The following is an 18,816-nucleotide window of genomic DNA, read 5'->3' as shown; positions in this document are numbered from 1 at the left end:
GGTAAATAGAATAGTGAAATAAGTATAGCCAGTTGTAATTGTAATGGCTTAGCAGATAATATGAAAATACGATCAGTATTTACCTGGCTAAAAGAGAAGGAATATAAGATCTATTGTTTACAGGAAGCTCATTCAACTATTTTAGATGAAGTTGTATGGAAAATGGACTGGGGGGGGGGGATATACTTCTCCCATGGGCAAAGAAATTCAAAAGGAGTGATGGTATTAATTAACAAGCATTTTTATCTGAGTGTGCAAATTGTCCAAACAGATCCACAAGGTAGAAATATGTTATTGGGCCCTAAACAGGCACATTTATCGACACGGTCCAATAATGATGATTCACACTTCTTTGAAAGTATATTTAATAATTTATCAAACATACAAGCATTACACAACTATATTATTATGGTGGGAGATTATTCTATGGTTTTAAATACCTCAATGGACCGTAAGGAAATTACACAAAAAATATCACCCTTGTGCACTTAAGGAAATCACGAACATCACAGCTATATTGGAACTAGTGGAACCTTAGCCAAATACATTTAAACTCAGTTTTTCACAATTCCTGACATTTCATCCTAGTAAAAATTCCCTGTTTTAGGTCAGTTAGGATCACTACTTTATTTTAAGAATGTGAAATGTCAGAATAATAGTAGAGATAATGATTTATTTCAGCTTTTGTTTCTTTCATCACATTCCCAGTGGGTTAGACGTTTACATACACTCAATTAGTATTTGGGAGCATTGCCTTTAAATTGTTTAACTTGGGTTAAACGTTTTGGGAAGCCTTCCACAAGCTTCCCACAATAACTTGGGTTAATTTTGGCCCATTCCTCCTGACAGAGCTGGTGTAACTGAATCAGGTTTGTAGGCCTCCTTGCTCACACACGCTTTTTCAATTCTGCCCACAAATGTTCTATGGGATTGAGGTCAGGGCTTTGTGATGGCCACTCCAATACCTTGACTTTGTTGTCCTTAAGTATGCTTGAGGTCATTGTCCATTTGGAAGACCCAAGCTTTAACTTCCTGACTGATGTCTTGAGATGTTGCTTCAACATTTCCACATCATTGTCCTGCCTCATGAGGCCATCTATTTTGTGAAGTGCACCAGTCCCTCCTGCAGCAACGCACCCCCACAACATGATGCTGCCACCCCCGTGTTTCACGGTTGGGATGATGTTCTTCGGCTTGCAAGCCTCCCCTTTATCCTCCAAACATAACGATGGTCATTATGGCCAAACAGTTCTATTTTTGTTTCATCAGACCAGAGGACATTTCTACAAAAAATACAATCGTTGTTCCCATGTGCAGTTGCAAACCGTAGTCTGGCTTTTTTATGGCGGTTTTGGAGCAGTGGCTTCTTCCTTGCTGAGCGACCTTTCAGGTTATGTCGATACAGGACTCGTTTTACGGTGGATATACATACTTTTGTGCCTGTTTCCTCCAGCATCTTCACAGGGTCATTTGCTGTTGTTCTGGGATTGATTTGAGCTTTCCTCACCAAAGTATGGTCATCTTTAGGAGACAGAAAGCGCCTCCTTCCTGAGCGGTATGATGGCTGCATGGTCTCATGGTGTTTATATTTTCATACTATTGTTTGTACAGATGAATCTGGTACCCTCAGGCTTTTGGAAATTGCTCCCAAGGATGAACAAGACTTGTGGAGGTATACCATTTTTTCTGAGGTCTTGGCTGATTTATTTAGATTTTCCCATGATGTCAAGCAAAGAGGCACTGAGTTTGAAGGTAGGCCTTGAAATACATCCACAGGTACACCTCCAATTGACTCAAATGATGTCAATTAGCCTTTAAGAAGTTTCTAAAGCCATGACATAATTTTCTGGAATTTCCCAAGATGTTTAAAGGTACAGTCAACTTAGTGTATGTGAACTTCTGACCAACTGGATTGTGATACAGTGAATTATAAGTGAAATAATCTGTCTGTAAACAATTGTTGGAAAAAATACTTGTATCATGCACAAAGTAGATGTCCTAACCAACTTCCCAAAACCATAGTTTGATAACAAGAAATTTGTGGAGTGGTTGAAAATGAGTTTTAATGATTCCAACCTAAGTGTATGTAAACCTCTGACTTCAACTGTACATGGCGGAGGCTCAATCAAGCTAGTCGTCTTGATTACTTTCTTATGTCATTGTCGCTGGCACCAAAAGTCTCAAAAGTGTTGACGGGACAGAATGCTGTCGGACCATCAAGTAATTGGCATATACAGTGCCTTGCGAAAGTATTCGGCCCCCTTGAACTTTGCGACCTTTTGCCACATTTCGGGCTTCAAACATAAAGATATAAAACAGTATTTTTTTGTGAAGAATCAACAACAAGTGGCACACAATCATGAAGTGGAACGACATTTATTGGATATTTCAAACTTTTTTAACAAATAAAAAACTGAAAAATTGGGCGTGCAAAATTATTCAGCCCCTTTACTTTCAGTGCAGCAAACTCTCTCCAGAAGTTCAGTAAGGATCTCTGAATGATCCAATGTTGACCTAAATGACTAATGATGATAAATACAATCCACCTGTGTGTAATCAAGTCTCCATATAAATGCACCTGCACTGTGATAGTCTCAGAGGTCCGTTAAAAGCGCAGAGAGCATCATGAAGAACAAGGAACACACCAGGCAGGTCCGAGATACTGTTGTGAAGAAGTTTAAAGCCGGATTTGGATACAAAAAGATTTCCCAAGCTTTTAACATCCCAAGGAGCACTGTGCAAGCGATAATATTGAAATGGAAGGAGTATCAGACCACTGCAAATCTACCAAGACCTGGCCGTCCCTATAAACTTTCAGCTCATACAAGGAGAAGACTGATCAGAGATGCAGCCAAGAGGCCCATGATCACTCTGGATGAACTGCAGAGATCTACAGCTGAGGTGGGAGACTCTGTCCATAGGACAACAATCAGTCGTATATTGCACAAATCTGGCCTTTATGGAAGAGTGGCAAGAAGAAAGCCATTTCTTAAAGATATCAATAAAAAGTGTTGTTTAAAGTTTGCCACAAGCCACCTGAGAGACACACCAAACATGTGGAAGAAGGTGCTCTGGTCAGATGAAACCAAAGTTGAACTTTTTGGCAACAATGCAAAACGTTATGTTTGGCGTAAAAGCAACACAGCTCATCACCCTGAACACATCATCCCCACAGTCAAACATGGTGGTGGCAGCATCATGGTTTGGGCCTGCTTTTCTTCAGCAGGGACAGGGAAGATGGTTAAAATTGATGGGAAGATGGATGGAGCCAAATACAGGACCATTCTGGAAGAAAACCTGATGGAGTCTGCAAAAGACCTGTCACGCCTTGATCTTAGTATTTTGTGTTTTCTTTCTTTATTTGGTCAGGCCAGGGTGTGACATGGGTTATTGTGGTGTGTTTTTTGTCTTGGGGTTTTGTGGGGTGTCTAATTAGTCTATGGCTGCCTGAGACGGTTCTCAATCAGAGTCAGGTGATTTATTCGTTGTCTCTGATTGGGAACCATATTTAGACAGCCATATTCTGTGAGTGTTTTCGTGGGTGATTGTTCCTGTCTCTGTGTAGTTGTTCACCAGACAGGCTGTATAGGTTTATTCGTTCCGTTTGTTGTTTTGTATATATAATTAGTTATTTAATGTATCGTTCTATTTCATTAAAGAACATGAGTAACCACCACGCTGCATTTTGGTCCGACTCTCTTTCGACAGACGAACGCCGTTACAAGACCTGAGACTGGGACAGAGATTTGTCTTCCAACAAGACAATGATCCAAAACTTAAAGCAAAATCTACAATGGAATGGTTCAAAAATAAACATATCCAGGTGTTAGAATGGCCAAGTCAAAGTCCAGACCTGAATCCAATCGAGAATCTGTGGAAAGAACTGAAAACTGCTGTTCACAAATGCTCTCCATCCAACCTCACTGAGCTCGAGCTGTTTTGCAAGGAGGAATGGGAAAAAATGTCAGTCTCTCGATGTGCAAAACTGATAGAGACATACCCCAAGCGACTTACAGCTGTAATCGCAGCAAAAGGTGGCGCTACAAAGTATTAACTTAAGGGGGCTGAATAATTTTGCACGCCCAATTTTTCAGTTTTTGATTTGTTAACATTTTTTGAAATATCCAATAAATGTCGTTCCACTTCATGATTGTGTCCCACTTGTTGTTGATTCTTCACAAAAAATACAGTTTTATATCTTTATGTTTGAAGCCTGAAATGTGGCAAAAGGTCGCAAAGTTCAAGGGGGCCGAATACTTTCGCAAAGGCACTGTACATTGCTCTTACAGAATTTCTACATGGGCAAGGATATTGAACATTTTATCAAAGCCTATTGGATGATAAATTGTTTTTAACTCGGATGGTATCATTTATTTCTGACTTTTCCAATCTTCAGTGCATTTGGAAACTCAGACCCCTTCCCTTTTTCAGCATTTTGTTACATTACAGCCTTATTTGAAAATATATATATTTTTAAATTCCCCTCATCTATCTACACACATTACCCCATCACGAAAAAGTGAAAAACTGTTTTTTATATATGTTTGCAATTTTTTTAAAACCCAACAGAATTACCTTATTTACATAAGTATTCAGACACTTTGCAATGAGACTCGAAATTGAGCTCAGGTGCATCCTCCTTCCATCGATCATCCTTCAGATGTTTCTACAACTGTGGTAAATTAAATTGAATAGACATGATTTAGAAAGGCATACATATGTTTATATAAGGTCCCACATTTGACAGTGCATGTCAGAGCAAAAACCAAGCAATGTCGTTGAAGGAATTGTCCGTAGAGCTCAGAGACAGGATTGTGTTGAGGCACAGATCTGGGGAAGGGTACCCAAAAATGTCTGCAGCATTGAAGGTCCCCAAGAACACAGTGGCTTCCATCACTCTTAAATGGAAGAAGTTAGGAATCACCAAGACTCTTCCTAGAGCTGGCCACCCGACCAAACTGAGCAATTGGGGGAGAAGGGCCTTGGTCAGGGAGGTGACCAGGAACCCGATGGTCACTCTGACAGAGCTCCAGAGTTCCTCTGTGGAGATGGGAGAACCTTCCAGAAGGACAACCACCTCTGCCGATCAGGCCTTTACGGTAGAGTGGCCAGACGGAAGACACTCCTCAGTAGAAGGCACATGACAGCCCACTTGTAGTTTGCCAAAAGGCACCTATAGGACTCTGACCATGAGAAATTAAGATGCTCTGGCCTGATGAAACCAAGATTGTCACGCCTGGGGGAAACCTGGCACCATCCCTACGGTGAAGCAAGGTGGTGGCAGCATCATGCTGTGGGGATGTTTTTCAGTGGCAAGAACTGGGAGAATAGTCAGGATCGAGGGAAAGATATACGGAGCAAAGTACAGAGAGATCCTTGATGAAAACCAGCTCCAGATCGCTCAGGATCTCAGACTGGGGCGAAGGTTCACCTTCCAACAGGACAAAGACCCTAAGCACACAGCCAAGACAACGCAAGAGTGGCTTTGGGACAAGTCTCTAAATGTCCTTGAGAGGCCCAGCCAGAGCCCGGACTTGAACCCGATTGATTGAACATCTCTGGAGAGACCTGAAAATAGCTGTGCAGCGACACTCCCCATCCAACCTGACAGAGCTTGAGAGCATCTGCAGAGAAGAATGGGAGAAACTCCCTAAATACAGGTGTGGCAAGCTTGTAGCTTCCTACCCAAGAAAACTTGAGGTTGCAATTGCTGCCAAAGGTGCTTCAACAAAGTACTGAGTAAAGGGTCTAAATACTTATGTAAATGTAATATTTCATTTATTTTTGCATGTATTATTTTTTAGCTTGTTTCTTTGTCATTATGGGGTATTATGAGAGGGGAAAAAACAATTTAATACATTTTTAGAAAAATGTTATAACGTAATAAAATGTAGGAAATGTCAAGGGTCTGAATACTTTCCGAACGCACTGTAATTACATTTTGTTACTTTGTATTTACCAAGTAAGTATGAAGTACTTACTTGCTTTATTCCTAGATAGTACGTTTGGGAGTAAATAGCTACTTTTTATTACTAGGTATTTACCTAGTTATTACCGGGCTTTCCCAATCCTTTTCTATCCGATCAAAATGTTTCAAAATACAACCACTACAATTCCATGGTAGGATAACTAAATTATGGCCTGTACTAAGATATTTCATAGTGTTTATTATTGTAAACTGTAGTGCCATGCCTCGGGGACAATAGCTAGATTCATTATTTTTCATCCATAAATAAATCCGATTTTTAAATACCTTGGCTATTCCCAAATGAATGGTTCGCTCCCTAATTTTCAAGATTAATCAATATACATGTTCAGTGGTTGATATTGTTTCATTGAGGATATTTATATAGTCCAATAATTTGGATTAACATAATTTCAGGTTGTCCTCCAACAATTCAGATTATCCCCTCTGAATACATAATGAGGATAAAGGCTATGTAAAGTCATCGCCTCTGAAAAGAGAACTGCATTTAAACCTTGTCTACAATACACAATATAAGCCATTTATAAACCCAATACACAAAATAAGTACTTTTTTGAAATAGCTGTGCAAAAGAAGTCAATGTAAACATTTTGTCATCCAACGAAACCCTCTGAGTAGAGACTAAGAATCTTACTCAAGACGTGATCTCATGCATCTTCCTACAGTGAAATGGGGTGAAAATGTGGTCTGGAGCTGCTGAATAAAGTCATGATTTGAATTCCCTGTATTTACCCCTCAAGACAACAAACAAGCATCATAATAACCATATACATGAAGGATCTTGAACCACAGAATGGGCACAATTAGAGTAAGAGTGTTAAATTGATAAGACACTATCATGGAACTCTAATAAACCAGAGCTATCTAGTGTAGTAATATGTGGGTCATATATATTAAACACACAGTAGAGACAGAATATGAACACTGAACAGAGAATAAAACCATTACATTGCAGTTTTAGCGTGTTGTGTTATTTATTGGGTACTATGCATAGAGTTAAGAAGCTCCCATTTGAAACAAATTAATATGAATCACTCTATGTGAGGGTCATCCTTGTTATTTTCATCTTCATGTGGAGGTTGAGCTCAGTTATATTCTAATAATAACTCACAATCTCATATTTCGGCTAGGCTACATATGTACTGTATGTGTGCGTGTATGCAAGTGTTATATTCTCAAGTAACACAAAACCATGGAAACAAAAGAATGATAGCTTAGCCAAGTGAGGATTTCAACATACAATATATATACAATATATATATATAGAGGATTTCAATATTTGAATATACACTTTGAATATACACTGGGGCGCATGACATTCGGAGAGGCACTTAGAATTGCAAGGAAACTTAATGAAAATAATTGATGAGAGTAGAGTATTCGCTGGAGTTTTTTTTTCAGTGGCTGTGTTCTCTGCCTCAGTGAGAGAGATATTCAGAGACAGAGTCTAAGTGGTCCAGCTGTGCAGTGTCTGCCCATTCCTGAGAGTTCCACAGGGAGAGGTGTGGTGTGGACACTACCGAGGCAGATGGGGACTTGGGAAGAAGATAAGTCAGCTTTGTCATCCCACCACATAGCCAGTAAATAGGTCAGCTTGAGAAGGCAGAAGGGCCACAGCGAGAGCCTGTCCAAAATTGTGAGCACCCCAATTACTTAGAGAGGAAGTCAACTCAAAGCTTCATAGAGTACAGGAAGAAGAAAAGGGGAATAATGTATTTCGTCTACTTAAACAATCCCGCATGTGAAGAAGCTGGATGTGCAGGTCCTGGGCTGGCGTTGTTACACGTGGTCTACGGTTGTGAGGCCAGTTGGACATACTGCCAAATTCTCTAAAATGACATTGGAGGTGGCTTATGGTAGAGAAATTAACATTTAATTATCTGGCAACAGCTCTGTTGGACATTCCTGCAGTCAGCATGCCAATTGCATGTTCCCTCAAAACATGAGACCTCTGTGTCATTGTGTTGTGTGACAAAACTGCACATTTTAGAGTGTCCATTTATTGTCCCCAGCACAAGCTGCACCTGTGTAATGACCTTGCTGTTTAATCAGCTTCTTGATATGCCACACCTGTCAGATGGATGGATTATCTTGGCAAAGGAGAAAATGTTCACAAACATGGATGTAAACAAATTTGTGCACAGCATTTGAGAGAAATAAGCTTTTTGTGCGTATGGAACATTTCTGTAATTAAAATTTTGTTCAGTACATATAGACAACATAGAGATCACCATTGTGACTGATTTTACAGTATACAGTACCATTAAATAAAAGAAGGCCTCAATGGACTATTCAGTTGATACTTTGTTCAGTAGATGCCTACCCCTCCATCTGTTCAGTCACTATTAAACTCCCTGAGTACAGAAGTATACCACTTCATGATATGAAATAAGGCAAGGGCCAATACCTTCAGCCTGTTGTGTTTTGCTTATGTTGCCTTCTTTGGAGTAGAATCCCCTACGGAGCCACGTCTCCTCACAATGTGCTTTATTCTCAATGTTCGTCATAGTCCACAAAACAACTTTAATTCTCATTCTATTGCTGTGACCTGAGAATGGTCCCTGAAAGAACTCAACTCAGCTTAGCATTTGCACAGTGCACACGGAATATATTCTACAACAACTGGGTTATAACAAGAGTTAACCTAACACCAATTATCCTTTCAATTTCCATTGACCAATTTTCTAGACCAGAGAAAGTAGCACACTGTACAGCAGACCATTTGACTCCCAACTTGCAGTTCAGTGTCAATGGGTGGTGCCTTCATGACACTAATCTGCTCAATGCACCCTGTTGACCTTTACGGGTCAACAAATCCAGTTATCTGGAGAAAATCCAGTTGTCTGTTTTTTCCATAGATTATGAATAGCTTGGTATTGTCAAACTGCAGAGTACTGTCAAAATGGCAGCATAAGCATAAACTATAATGGTATATAAAACGGCTTAGATATGCCTCCATGAAAAATGAACCCTCGCATGCCCTGACAAACAGTCAATGTCTCAGAAAGTAAAATATATAGTGAATGTTAGATTGCTGCTTTGGCACAGGCCTCTCCATCTCCCTCTGAGAAGTGTTGGCTCCTAGGAACACATTTTATCATGCCATCCTGTGAATGAGAGCAGTTTGGGAACAAAAGGTCAGACCAATATGAAACATCATACAACACATGGCACTTGGCTGACATGGTTGAAATCAGATTCTTCAACAAAATAAAATAAAACTAATTTCAAGTCAACTAGAATCATTGTCTTTATGGGTCTCCTCGACCTCCAGCAGCAATGTTAATACCACCAGCAGGTAGACAAGACAGGCCGTCTGGTACAGTGCAGTATTTGGCTAGTGGAAGGCAATTTCTAAGTATCACATAATTCAGAAACTAGGATTAAGCCAGGTTACATCACAAGATAATACAATTATTCATAAATACTAAACCCAATCTCATGCAAAGGAGCTCATGGTCAAACCTACACATGCAGATCCAACAATTTGTCACGAATGATATCTGAAGTCAGTTATAAAACACTTTGAGTTATAAAACAGTTGGTGAGCCCAGTCAGTCAGCCTACTATTGTTCAAGGACAGCGGTGCTCCCAAAAGGCACTTATGTAATATAATAACAGATGGTGACTGAAGTGTATTAGGAGTGAATTACTCAAGAAAGGGGAAAGTGATGCAACGGGAGTAAAGAGGCTTGTCTTTTAACTGAAATTGAGGATTAGGATCAAAGTCAATAAGGTATTTCACATTTTAAAACATATTTTACCTGTTCCTGATGGGATTGGACAGTTTTCGCTATCAACAAGGTATGCAAGATCTAGAAATACTGTATCAATATTAACTATTTGTTAATAGGAATATTTGTTGTATTCAAAGTTTAGAAATAATTGCTACATGTTGTGGGCAGGTTTTCACAGCTAGTTATTTCCTCCTACGCTATCTTGAATACTTATTTCCTTTCCTTCTAAACTATTGGCCAATGTGCTGGATGGGAATAGGCCAAGGTCAAAATGGGAATGAAAAAAGCTCGATATGAAGTCCCATTAATGAGAAATCAAGTCGGTTGCCCCAGAGACGGGGTCAAGTAATTGCAAATAGAAACGTGCATTTATTGGAGCATCTATAAGTCTCAGAGTCTTTTCCCCTATGCTTGGATCAGCATACATGACTTGCAATCTTTCTGCTAACTAAGAATAAAGTATAACGTTTAACGAGCTATCATCAGTCTAGCCAGAACAGAATACATTACAGGAGATTGTATAACCATGCCAGCATAACACATGAACAATTTCCATATTGTTTTTTATTACCATTGAGAATTACAGTGTACCGTTCTAATCTGAGCAGGAGTGGTTCCTTACACTATTAGGGAATAGTTCCATCTGCCTGTAATTCTGCCAGATCAAACATCCTTGGCAAGCTGATAACCGTTTTTTGGACCGTATTAAATTCCTCTTCCGTATACACATTCTACTACAGCACAGTACTGAATTATTTACATCTGGCTAAGACAAACTAAGGCCAAAATCAGTGTCATTAAGCCACTTCAAAGAAGTCTGAACATCAGTGAGGGATCGATCATCGGTCTGCTCTAACAATGCTAATACCATTATTGGAAACATGTTCCTAAATAGAAGAAAACATGTGTTCTGTAATAGTGTAACAGTCATCATCAGAACACAATTTTCAAATCCTTTTTCTCTTCAAATGAACTAGAATTCCGAGTAAAAACGGCATGAATAAGGGATTTTGGGAAATTATGTTTCCATTTTGGGAGGATAGTGTCATATAACCGTTGACATACTCCAAACCTGAGTGGGTGCAATGAAATACAATCATCGGGTTGGCAGAGGCCAATGAAATGTTCTTGTTAAGGTATATTTGGTAAGTAGACTACAGTATAATGCCAAAATGTTAGAAAGTATCTTTACTTTCTATATATTTCAATAATTGCACCAAAAAATGCAGCATATATCATAGAATACCGACAGCACAGTAGTCTCCAATCCTGAGTCCCTTCCCTCTGAAATGGTTAACACTGCACTGCTATTCACTCCATTAATAAGGGGTCTAGCTATATGGTAACATTTGATCAGAAATACCACAGCAAAATTATTTTCATGCAGTAGTTAGCCACAGTCTGGATAGCTTGTTAGCTAGCTGGCTGAAGCCAGCATCAAAGCTCAGAAAAGACACAACCTCGTCCACTTACCCGTGCCTTATGCCCTTGAGGGAATCCCCGAGGCCATATTTGTCGTCGGTCCCAATTATTAGCCAAGCAAGGGAAGTTTGCAACGTAAGCCCCACAGCCCTAGTTTTTAATGGAGTTTGCGAGTGTACAATTATGTTCACTTCGGGGCCTGAAACGTCCCATAATTCAATTCACGATGATTATACATCCGCTAAGAAAAGTCAGCCAAAACTTAAAACCTCAACATACATGTGTAAGTAAAAACTAATGTAAATAAGTTAGAAATTGTGCTACTAATGCACAAACACGTCTCGTAAAAGTAATGATGTTTTTGTTTGGTTAGCTTTTGGAAATTGTAGAAATAAAAGATCTTCCTTCTTCAGAAGTTCCAGCTAGGCAGGCAAATGTTAGTTAGCTAATTAATTTGCTAGCTATCATACAGTATACATATATATTAATAATTATATAGTTAATATAAGTAGACATGCAATCATAATTGACTGTAGCGCATATAAAGCATGCACAAGCTACCAGTGGTAGAAAACACAATCGTCGCAGGACGAATGAGTGACGAATTTCCGGGCAATGGTGGTCCATTTAAAATTCACTCCTTCCTCCCTCGCCCCTTGGCCTGCAAGTGTAAGCTCGTCAGACATCATGATACGTCATCAGAAGTGTCCACTTAATTTGAGGGTTAAGGTGAGAGGTTGTGTCTGTTAACTGTTGGAATGCAGCCCTAGATTACTTATTGGGAAACAATATTTCTGCTAGCTAGCTAAATGTATATGTTTATTACGTTAATTAAGACACCTTATGTTGATGTTTACTTTATTTGGCAGTTACCTGTATATGAATGTTAGCTAGCTAGTTGTATATGTGCTGTGTCATCCAACAATTTCTTAACTCAAAAATGTTGCTTGCTAGCTAGTATTAGCTATTTGAATGGCAGCCTCATCACATTGATTGGGAATTCACTGACTGGCTATAGCTAGAGAACTAACTAAATCATATCTATCTGCATATATGAGTGAACATTTTTGTCATAAATGTTTATTCCCCAGATATACGAGCGCCTTCTCACATGTCGGTATAATTTCTGTTGTCATTTCTGATCCAGAGAAGGACTCACAAAAACCATGTCTGTAGCTTGTGTTGCTTGCAATAAGCCATTATTCTTTTCTTTTTGACCTGAAATGATGTAATTCATGACATCTTCACAAAAAATTAGAAATGACAGCCAAAATGTAGCGATAGACAAAAATGCTGTTGAGGCTTATTTAATGAAGCCTAAATTAGCATTGGCATTATGTTTTATAGATGATGTCCTTTGCCTTTCACCTTTAATCAATTCCTGAAAAGAAGAGAAATGTCACTGCCATACATCTACATTGTTACATCTTCTCAGACTGCCTCCACACAATGGCAGGATCCAAAGTTCAAAACATGCCAAAATGACATCACACCTAAATGTGTCAAGTGGATTCGGGGGAAGGAAACAATAGGCCAAGGGAGCACTCCCTTCTCTCCTCTCCTTGGTTCTTATCGTTTACACACTGACACAGAAAAAGGCTCCACCTCCATCAATCAAATGGAAAGATGATACTGTTGCAGTGATAAACAGAAACCTCGTGCAGTCCCTCCGACAGAGCTTATTTGTCCATTGATGGCAAGGCTGCTACACTGCTCATCAAGCAGCTCTTGCTACATCATTACCTGAGGGTGAAGCTACATTAATAAGACAGCATTAGATAATGTAATTCAACATGAGATAAGATGGACACACAGATATATGTCACAAATCCACACCACAGGTGCTACATTAAAAGGCCAAAACCACGCATCTAATCCATTCTAGCAGTGCCAAATGGCCTATCTGAAATTCAAACAGCCATCTTCAAACGCAGATATTTTCCCCCCGGGTGACTGTAATTCTACAGAGGAAATCAAGGAGATTGCATGAAGTTGTATGGCGTCATGGTACATTATCTCTCTACTCTACATGTCAATACATTGGATCGTCTCAGACTCCTGTTGGTTTGAAGTAGAAATTATAAAGGGGCCAAATGTTGTCAGGCAATATGGAGAATTGAGCCCATTTAGTGCTTGGACACATACTGTTTTGAGTTTAATGGCCTGGGGGATTGCCATCAAAACAAGTCGGATTACTCATGGACGTATTGGAGAAAGAGGCCTGGGAAAACACAGGGGCGAGGACCATGGCTCACTGGGGTACTGTTGTTCCTGTGGCCCAGCTGCACTTGAAATAATCCAACAGATGAGTCCTCAATCAACATAACAACATGTAGTCTCTGCTGCAGTGGTAGTCAGATGAAGGACAGTTTGAAACAGGATGCAGCTCATCTGAGGTCCCTTAAATATCCCTTCTCCTGCACTCATTCTGCCTATTTAACTACCCTTCATCACAGTAAGATACTCATCTGCAAACCACTGCTTTTATTTTAGGAATTATCTTTGTTAGGATTTTGATGAATTAATAATGATGACATGTTTTCAAACCAAATTAAATGATGCGACAGGTTCCCTACATTGGGGAACTGTCATTTAAAATTCTGCATCTTTGTACAGCACAGAATACTATTACATAACAATAAACCTTATGTCAAATTAAATAAGGTTACATGATTTTTGTACTACTCGATCTCAAATACAAACTGAAGACAATATTCTTAAACCCTGGTCGTTCACATCAAGTGCATGGAGTGGGCTGTAAAATCTTCTTAACACCATTCATTTCCCATTCACAGTACACAAGCCATTACTCTCCCATTCATAACACACCTGCAGGGAGAGTGTTGGAGTGTGTGACACCTGAGAGCAGTGTAAAGATGAGGTGACGACAGGGGATTGAACAACTAAAATGACTCATTCACAGTCCAAGATATTTCTCAATCGATTCTACTGAGATTAGTACCACCATTTCATATTCAAGCAACACTGTATGTGGGTGGTAGAAGTTGCTATGGAACTGGTTATGATACTTTTACAGTTTATAAAGGTTAAGTAGTATAACAACATCCAAACACTTACCCCAGTGTTGTCATGGTGACGATGGTGTACCAGAAGGAGGCAGGGATGCTGGAAAACGTGGTTCCCTTGGTGCCTTTCTCAGCGTAGAACATGACGGTGGCAAAGATGATGACGGCCATGGTGAGGGAGAAGAGGAGGAAGCCCAGCTCCGAGGCGCAGGCTTGTAGCGTGCAGCCCAGTATACGCAGCCCCTGAGAGTGACGGGAGAACTTGAAGATACGGAACACCCGGAAGACTCGCAGGGTGACAAAGGCCCCACTGACTTCCTCATTCTCTGGCATGACAAGGCCAATGTAGAAGGGCAAGATGGCCACCACGTCTATCACGCTCATCACCGAACGCGCAAAATCACAGCGGCTGGGGGCAGCATACAGTCTCATGAGGTACTCAAAGGAGAAGATAAGCACACAGGCCGTGTCCAAACAAGAGAAGGCCACTGAAAACTTCTCACCACATGGCAGGTCCTTTATACTCCCTTTGATTGGTCGGCAGGGAACTGTTTCCACAACGTTGGCAATAACAGACACAGCGATGAAGAAGCCAGTGACGTAGTAAAAAACCAAGGCCATGGTGCTTGTGTGAGGGTTCTCAAAGGCCCTCCATAGCCTCTCTCGTAATGTGGCGTCTGGGGGCAGGGGAGCGTCTCCGGCATTCTCGGCCTCGGTGTCCTCAGCCAAACGCTCCTGGTTCTCCTTCTTGCGATCCCGGTACTCTTCCATACAGCAATCACCTATGATCTCCGGTATTATGCCATAGAAAGCCAGCTCTTCCTCAAAAGCCTGAATGCATTCATGTCGGGGGTAATGTAGCTTGCCTGTTCGAAAAAAGTTTAGTATATGGCGGAACATCTCAGGATCCCTGTCAAAGAAATATTCCTGAGTTTCCTCATTGTAGAAAAACTCCTTTTCTGAGCTGCCTAGAAGGGTGTCTGGGTAACGGTCCAAGGTGTTCTTCCATGTCTGAAAGCGTAGTCCACTCACATTTACAAACAAGATCTCATCACTGCGACTCTTTTTGTCCACAGGAGGCTTGGGCATGGTCTTTTGGGCCAGTGGTAGCCAGCCTACGGCTGCTGCCCGAGCAAAGGGCATCCATGTTGCAACTCCAGCAGCCATTTTTCTTTAGTAGCTTTTGTTTCAGGAGTAAGCCGGGATGGTAAGTAAAGGTACGGAGTGTGTCTATGTACTTGAGGGCTATTTCTGGGCCTTTTTCCGGATCAGGAGGAAAAGTATAGGTATATCCGATCTAATCATCCGAACTGAAGGCCTCAACAACCGGGTTGGCTTGCCTCCATTTCCAGTCTGTCAGTTTGTTTGTGCATTGGCTTCAGTCGGAGGGAAATGTAAGGCAGGCAGGGAGATGATAGTGTTTACATCATCAAAGAAAATGGTCAAGATAAGGCAGTTGGGGACTGAACCTAAAGTTCAGGCCATTGGAATAGCTCAGGAAAACTAGGCCTGATTCATAAAACATCAGACTATTGACAGGGTTTGTATAAATAATAGCACAGTAATATTGTAGAACAATACTGTATATGGCTTTTCAGTAGTGTTAAAAATAAAATAAATAATACGTCTCCGACCTTCGCTCACTGCCTCCCCTTTCTCAGAAGACAGATTAGTTGCAGCGCTGTGGTTTTTCAAATTCGTATTCAATTGTGATGATGGTCGCCGAAGTTGCAAGATAGACACATTGCTTTCTCCCTTTCCCTCTCACTGTTGCTCTCCAGCTTTGATTATGGATGCCTCTCTCTGTCCCTTGGATTCTCTCGCCCCCTCTCTCTCAAATGCGCAACCAAACCTTAAGTATAATCGATTTCTTTGATTTCTTTGGTGTCAGAGGTCTTGTGAAGGGAAACGTTTGAGTCTTAGGCATTTCTATTCCTTGTATGGTCGTCCCTTTTTATACCTGTCAAGAAACACAACACACACAACTTAGATATTGCGCAGCACAAGCTGTAAAGGCATGCTATGTCTCTTTGTGTCACAGCTTGGGTGAACTTAGCATACAGTTTGCGTCAGTCTGTTTAAAAAGTCTGAGCTTCAATATACAAACAGAGAGGTCCCCCACAAAGAGAACTTTCAAGTTGACCACATTTTAATCACATTTAGAACCTAGACCAAACATTCGTACCAATAGAAATACACATGTTCCTTTTGCACTTATTGTCCAATTGTACACATCAACCACTCAAAACCATAAGATGACATGACAAAATGCTAAAACACAACTGTACCTCTTCAGTATTAATCCACAAAGGGATTATGCTTTAATTGTGCAATAATGTAAACGACACTAAATTGTATTTCAATATAAAAAGGTTTAGCATTAAACGTCGAGATTAAATCTATTCTAAACAAATACAGATGACTGTATGTTCTTGTTCTTTTTGTGTCACTCTTCTAAACAAGAGATGTGTGAGGGTGTATCCATGAAACATCTAGTCTGTCTTGTGAGGGGAGCTGGAATGTGCCCCGACCCTAACCAACAGACAGGTGACCCAACCCAGATGCATTACAGTGCACAACATGCTCACCCAATCAAAAATCAATAAGACTCTATAACACAGCAACGCTGCTGCAGTGGACGCAAATGACATCCAAAACAGCTACTTCAGTATATAAAGAAAAACACAGCAATCTCACATATCAGTCGAGCACTAACGGTTAGTTGTGAGGCTTTCATGCTGTGTTCACTTAGCCTTCTATGTAAATTGTTACTTCAATGTTCTCGCCATGTTGCTTAAAACCACATGGTCACGCAGTCAATGGAAAATGAAATACGAAATAGTCCTAAGGAAAAGGCATCATTTCAACTACATTATCTTTAGACTTAAATTCAGACAAGGGTCATAAAAAAAATGTATGTATATATGTCAGAGTATAGTAGAGTATGTTATGTGCATGTGTTGACATATGAACAGAAATCTGAAAAACTCGTGAAGTTCTGTATTCCATTACTATTAAGGCTTGGGTTGTAGCTAGAGCAATTAAGAGCTTACTTACCATGCATTAAAGCTGCAGACAATGTGGAAGAGAAAGCAAAGGCAATGAGAGAATCATAAGCAGCCCCTCTCCTGGAATCGAACCACATCGCACACCGGAGAGTGAGGGAGTGATTGTCATGCTTAGCCTTAGCTCCTCTCCTGTCCACTCTCTCCTCTCAGTCAGCTCTGTGCCTCCGCTTGCTCTCACTTTCTCTAACTCTACCTCTCATTTGCTTGCACGACCCCCCCCCCCACACACACAACCTCTCTCTCTTTCTCTCTCTCGATCTCTCTACTGCGCTCTCCCATCACATACACAATCACATACACACACTCCTTACCTCTTGAAAACACAGAGCATCAAACACTGGGAAATAAAGATGATGTTATTTGATACACAGAAATCCCAGACTACTGTTTTTGCATGCACCATGGTTTAAATCTGACTAAGCAGTTTTACTGGGGGAATACACTTCACATTTTATACTCAGTCTCAAACCGTTCATAGAGATTCTTTGCGAGCCTGTTTTCCTACAGTTCTTTTAGGGCAGCTTGATTAGGAAGTAGGGGTGGTATTTCAGGCAGTGTTTAAGCTTCAATTACCTACCCAAAAAAAGAAAACAACACAGGCCTGCTATTCCCAAAAGCACTTAAGTAGTGTCACATTTGCCGTTCCACTTAGGATAACAAATAGAACGTTCAAATAGTTCTCAATACAACCTACCTGGATACTGTGCCTGGACTACATTTTTAAAAAGACAAATGAACGGCTGAGGAGGGAAGCTTGTGATGATGACAGACACAGCCTGAGGAGGAACATAGGATAAACAGCACCTTAAGAAGAACATAAAGAAACAGCATACAAACACAAGCTCTGGTGAATCTATTCCCTCGCTTGAATTATTCATGTGGGCAAAAGCTGCATTCAGCACTCTAACATTCATTCAACCTACCATTTATAACCAGCCAATGGCCATTGACCGAAACAAACATACAGCACAAACCCACGTTTGTGAATGGAATAAACAGTTCATGCAACTGGTTCATTCTGTATGTATGGGTCTAGATTGTCAGCCTCCATAAAATAAATATATACAGTATGATGCACATCACATTGAAAAGAATGTATCGTATCAAAGAAACCTAAAAACGGACAAATCTTGTGAAAGAACTGTACTGAACTGTACAGCTATCAGATATTGTTCTGTTTGCCTTTGCAACCTTCCATGCAAAGGATCTGGAGCAAGATTAATCATTTTGTGGATCACGTGCTTCGTTTTTAATGCCCACTTGTTTATTTTCAATGAAACCATAGCCATCACAGCGCACATGTGACTCTCTTGCTCAAATTTCATGGTGAGTTATTGTGACTGATACTAAACAAAAGGCCCTAAGACACACAACATGGATTCTTCACTGGCTTGAGCATGGATTTTTATATGGTGTTGGCATTCCTGCGTTCAATAGTGAATAAAAGCACTACCGATACATTTAACTGCAGTGAAGGGGAAAGCAAGGCAGAGGCGCTTCGTCAAAGGAAGATGGCTGAATTGCATTGAGGTGAATGACTTGATAGTGAAAGAGGCTGCATCAAGACTCACTGCTCA

General features: G+C 40.4%; 1 protein-coding gene across 1 annotated transcript in view; it reads right to left on the bottom strand.

Moving 5' to 3' along the window:
• Positions 1-17,371, bottom strand: part of LOC118360414 (potassium voltage-gated channel subfamily D member 1-like) — a 64,574-nt gene extending 47,203 nt beyond the window's left edge. The window contains exons 1-2 of the mRNA XM_035739672.2: positions 17,229-17,371; positions 14,224-16,131 (exon numbers count right to left, since the gene is read on the bottom strand). Of these exons, the coding sequence (XP_035595565.1) occupies positions 14,224-15,338 (1,115 nt within the window). The 5' untranslated portion in view covers positions 15,339-16,131; positions 17,229-17,371. The remainder of the gene's footprint in view (positions 1-14,223; positions 16,132-17,228) is intronic.
• Between the last annotated feature and the right edge of the window lie 1,445 nt (positions 17,372-18,816).

This window comes from Oncorhynchus keta, chromosome 28 (genome assembly GCF_023373465.1).
Source record: "Oncorhynchus keta strain PuntledgeMale-10-30-2019 chromosome 28, Oket_V2, whole genome shotgun sequence".
Lineage (NCBI taxonomy): Eukaryota > Metazoa > Chordata > Actinopteri > Salmoniformes > Salmonidae > Oncorhynchus > Oncorhynchus keta.
The sequence above is the reverse complement of the archived record's forward strand: the minus strand, read 5'-3'. Positions and strand labels throughout refer to the sequence as shown.